Consider the following 5,349-nt stretch of genomic DNA (forward strand, 5'->3'; position numbering starts at 1 on the left):
TCGGATTTTTTGTTCAATCAAAATAACTAAATTATACATTGCAATCACGGTTGCCACACTTGGCGATTTTTCGCCTAAACTTATTTTTTATTTTATTGAAATTGTCGATATTTTTACCTATGGTCTACTACTTTGGTTCTACTAGACTTAAGTGTAACTAACTAAAAGATTTGTGAGACCAGATGCAGATCTAACCATAAAAGGGAATAGCCGAGTATAGCCGAGACAGGACTTAGTTTTGCCGGCGCGTTTGACGTAAGTTTTTCTCAATTTCAAATTGTCGCAAATCGGTTCTCTGTAAAAAGTCCTGCCGCTCTAAATAACTGAAAGATAAAACAACATTAATGAAATGGTGATATTGAAGGAACATACACTAGTCGGCATAATTATTTTGACGAAGTAAAAATCGTGTATTTTTTAGCATAACTTTTTTGTGACTTTATTAAGAATTTTTGATTTATTTTTCTTTTAAATATATAACTAATAGAAACTTAAAAATAAGGAAACAAATATATTTTCATTCAAACTTAAAAAGATTTTAGTTACTAAGTAATTTCACATTATGGCATAAATATTTTGACAAGATTGGTTAATTTAAATAACAAAGTTTTAACTTTACAAAAGTAAATGAATTAAGCAAAATTTAATAAAATGTATATCCTCCTTTAGCTTCAATAACTTTTTAGAGTCGCCGTGTTACAGAATCCACTAAATTTTGAAGGATCTCCGGGGATACCGCTTGCCAAAGGGAAGTGAGCTCAGAAATTGTCTTTTCTCTCGTATTGTTGAACGAAACTGTTCTTTTGCGTGTTTCAATAATATTCAAATCTGGACTTTGAGGAGGCCAGTTCAAGGTGGTAACACCAACATCCCTCAAAAATGTGGTAATCATACGGGCTTTGTGGCCTGGGGCATTATCCTGTTGCAGGATTAATGACTCTCCAATCAGCCTATTACCGGAGGGGAATGCGTGTTCATGTAGGGTGTATAAATAACTGCCCTGGTTCATTGAGCCGGTGATAGGAATAAAGTCTCCTAGCCCACTGTATGCAACACATACCCAAAACATGACAGAGCCTCCGCCACGGCTCACTTTTTTACAAACCGTTTACTTTTTCTTTGCTCTGTTGGACTTCTTATGAAAACTTTAGTTTTTTATGAGTTATACTCAAATGAGCTTTTATCAGTCCACAAAACGCTTCTCCAGAACTTCTTTGGCTTATGCACATACTCCTTTGCAAAGGCCAGTCTTTTTAGTTTGTTTGCCTTTGTCATAAACGGCACGTCCTTGGACTTAGAGGTATTAAAATGTCATTCCTTTAAACGTCGTCAGGCTGCGTTAACTGATTGGGTTCTCTGCGGTCAAGTTGAAGAAGTCTGCAGCAATTTGAGGCTTCAGAAACACATTTTTGTTTCTCTGTCCTAACGTCGCTTAAAAAGTCAGCCCAGAGCGCATTGGAACGCGATTTATCTGTTTCCTCATCTGACTCCAGCTCGTCTTTTTCCATATTTATGCGATCATTTTTGTTCCTGTCTCCTTGTCTTGTTTTGCGAGGTATGGCACATTCAGATTCATAGACATTAGAGGAAATATGTTTTTTCTGATTCTTGGTGGATTTGGAAGGTTTATCGTCAGAATCGTAGTTTTCGGACTCAGCGTCATTATTGCCGCTATCATCGTCGCCTCCCGAGTCAACATTTTCACCGTCAATGCAATAATCTATTTTTTCTATTTACTTTTTATTCACACCGACTTAGTTATATTTATTCAATAAATATTTTGTTCCGGTATGTATTCTTCTCGTGTTGAAACGTTTTGTTATTCTGGTTAGATACGTTGTCCTATATCCAGCTACAGCAGCAGCTACTTAAATAAAACAATAAAACTATTGATTTCACTTTACGCAAACGCCGCGCTGACAATAGACAAAATCAACTAAAAATCGCGTAAAGCGAATAAATAAGTAAGTGAAGATGGAAAAATATCAATAGTAAAAATATTCGATTCATATGGGAATTGCTTAGGGTATTCCTGTTAGTGTGGTATACGTTTAATCAAAACATACTATTTTAGAACATATCAGTCAATTGGTGCTCCCGTTCTCACAAAATGCAAGATTTCTCCGTTTAAATGAAAAGTAAACGAATTTTATACAAGAAAACTAATCTTAATTGCAAAAGGAAAAAAATGGATGACTTACTGAAGCATTAACATAAATTTAATACCATTACCAGGGCAATTCAGCTTGGATATAAATACTCCTTATAAATATTTTGTTAGCAACCCAACATCAAATTTGGCTCGGAAATAATTGGTCAAAGGAACAATACTTTTCGTTTTCGTGCTGAAGCAGCCGGATTTGCTTATCGGGGCGTTGACAAAAATGTGCACAAATGTGCGCGAACAGCGGGGTAGGACAGCTGTTTCCCGCCACACAGGAGCACCTAAAAGCTCTAAAGCTTTTATGAATAATGTCCGTCTCCTGATTAATCAAGAGCAATTTATAGAGTACCGTCATTATTCAAATGTATAAGTACATATACGTATACCTATGCATGTACCTACATATGTAAATACATAAACGGCGACCTAAGAGGAAATGATTGGGCGCATGCTCATCGTCAGCAAATGCATACCAATCCAATGATTTCAGCTTTTAAGTACGTTATGACAAGCAGCATCACAAACAAGTGGATTAAGATCAAAGTCGCCGGTTCGGAGTTGTAATTCCTTTTTCGTAGTAGTATTGTACACTTTAAAAAAAGCAATGGAAAAGTCATTCACGGAGCAGCGTCTATCTCTGGACAACCAGGAAGCCCGCTAGGTCAAAAAGAAAAATTATTAAAAAAAACTATGAGTCAATCCAGCTGCTCAGTCGTATCCGAATCAAGTGGTAGGTATCATTATTAAATTCAAGGGCACAAAAGCCACTACAAATGTAATATTATTGATTTTTCCCTTTTTATACCCGATACTCAAAATGAGTATTGGGGTATATTAGATTTGTGGTAAAAGTGGATGTGTGTAACGTCCAGAAGGAATCGTTTCCGACCCCATAAAGTATATATATTCTTGATCAGCATCAATAGCCGAGTCGATTGAGCCATGTCTGTCTGTCCGTCTGTCCGTCCGTCCGTCTGTCCGTCCCCTTCAGCGCCTAGTGCTCAAAGACTATAAGAGCTAGAGCAACGATGTTTTGTATCCAGACTTCTGTGATATGTCACTGCTACACGCCCCGCCCACTTCCGCCCCCACAAAGGACTAAAATCTGTGGCATCCACATTTTTAAAGATACTGTTCGGAGCAGAACACAGCCGATTAGCTGCTTGCCAAATAGCACCTAATTCTTGGCCCTCAGCCGCTTATTTTGTTTGTTACTTATGTCTATGTCACTCATTTGTTTGTTAAAGCTTTGCGCTTGCTTGCCCTGCTAAACGCTCTCTGCCAGCTCGCTCTTCGCTATCTCCGCTTTGCGTCTGCCTACCGACGTCGGCCGAGCGAAGCTGCGCTTAGCGATCGGAGCGGCAATGTAAAGGGCAGGCAAGCCACACTTGCAATTTGGATGTCACGCATTAAAGAACATATCGTAATTTTATTTCTGCGCCGAGTTTTATTTAATTCGAAATAATTAGTCGGCCGACTGGGGATAAAAAACATTATCTCCACATAAAATTTGGTGACCCCGACGTGATCTCTGAGTTGCAGTGTCAATTAATAATCATTCGCGATCGACATTCGTTAGCCCTAGCAAATTTTCGGCGGTTAAGCACAATTCGGTGCTAAAACACACTTACATACACCTACATACACGCATTGCTGGCTATTAATTTCTCTGTCGCGACAATTCGGTCAGTGCAGTGCGGTAGGCAGTGCAGCGAACTCACTAATACACACAAGCGGAGTACAAAGCGGAATCGGACAGCTCGCACAGCCGCCCAGCTAAAGGCATTAGCTGTAATCCCTTTGCTTTCGGTTCCCACGTTTATACGTATACAGGGTGTCTTTTTCGGTCGTGCTGAGTGACTCTTTTAAAACCTCAACATGGCAGCACCTGAGCCTACCAATGTCGCGAACGCAGCAATGCCGAGTGATGTAGATTTCTACAAGCACAAGGCCGAGTCCATCGCGCGCCAACTAAAGGCCATGGATCGCTTTCTCACCAAGGAAGAGCTTGCCGAGTTAGATGAGGCAGAACTTCAAGCTCGCTTAGAGCAAATCGAGCGAATGAATGCGGATTTCGATGCCGCTCAAACGAGCCTTGAAAGGCTGGATTTCCTGCAGTTAGCCCATGATGCCCGGCTGGACTTTTCGAATGTTTATGTCAAGGTTAGGTCCAGGCTGTCGCGGGAGTTGATGGCTGCTCGCACGGTAAATGTTGCCAATTCAACGGCTCGGCATACTCTCGAGGGGAATTCGTCGTTGTTCGCCTATAATAGTATAGGCCGTTCTCGAATGCCCGAGTTGCAGCTTCCGCGATTCGGGGGGAACTACATGGATTGGCCAGAATTCCACTCGATGTTCTCGACAATGGTGCACAAAGACCATCGTCTTCGTTCCTTGGAACTTTCTGAGGAGAATTACGACAAGGCGTTGAATTTGCTAATGTTGCGATTCGATAATAAACTGTTACATTTTCAGGCACACGTCAAGGCTATTTTCGGGCTGCAAGGGGTGGAGAAGGGCTCAGCTATCGGCTTGCGCGCGCTCAGCGACAAAATCAATTCGCACTTGCGTGCACTTCAGACCTTGGCGACCCCGCAGGAGATTTCGGATGGGTTGCTGATCTTCATCATAGGCACGAAACTGGACCACAAAACAAAGGAGAAATGGGAAGAGAACTTGCCGACGTCAGGATTGCCTCGGTGGTCAAGCATGGCCTCATTTTTGGAAGCGAGATGTCGGATGCTGGAGAATTTGGGATCAGCCATGGCAACAAGTCCTAGTCAACAGGTGGGAGAAGACAATCCTGTCACCCTTATCACCTCCAGTAACGACCATCCTAACCCCATATGTAACCATTGCAATTCCTCCGAGCATTACATATCTAGATGTCAGGCATTCCTGAATCTCTCTGCGTTTGAACGATACAAAGAAGCAAAGAAGAGCCGCTTGTGTTTGAACTGCCTCAACAAAGGCCATGAATTGCAGAGGTGCAGGTCAGGACTTTGCAGGCATTGCCAGGCCAAACATCACACGCTACTCCACATTCCATCGGGAACTGGTGCTTCATCTTCCTCTTCACCGGCCGAGGAATCGATCCAGCAAGAGGCCGCGACTGTGCTTCTAGCAAGCGGGTGTTCTAGCCCTCCCCCCTCGATCCAGAAATCTCAGCCTAGCCAGAACGTGTT

The 5,349-nt window shown here is 41.8% G+C and overlaps 1 protein-coding gene across 1 annotated transcript; it reads right to left on the bottom strand.

The window, feature by feature from the left end:
* Positions 1-232: 232 nt before the first annotated feature.
* On the bottom strand, positions 233-1,717 carry LOC117191696. Its single transcript, XM_033396494.1, has 2 exons — positions 1,323-1,717; positions 233-373 (listed from the first exon to the last, which is right to left on the bottom strand). The coding sequence occupies exons 1-2, from the start codon at positions 1,506-1,508 to the stop codon at positions 233-235; spliced, it is 327 nt and encodes a 108-aa protein (XP_033252385.1). The 5' UTR covers positions 1,509-1,717.
* Positions 1,718-5,349: the final 3,632 nt, after the last annotated feature.

The sequence above is a fragment of the Drosophila miranda genome (genome assembly GCF_003369915.1).
Source record: "Drosophila miranda strain MSH22 chromosome Y unlocalized genomic scaffold, D.miranda_PacBio2.1 Contig_Y1_pilon, whole genome shotgun sequence".
NCBI lineage: Eukaryota > Metazoa > Arthropoda > Insecta > Diptera > Drosophilidae > Drosophila > Drosophila miranda.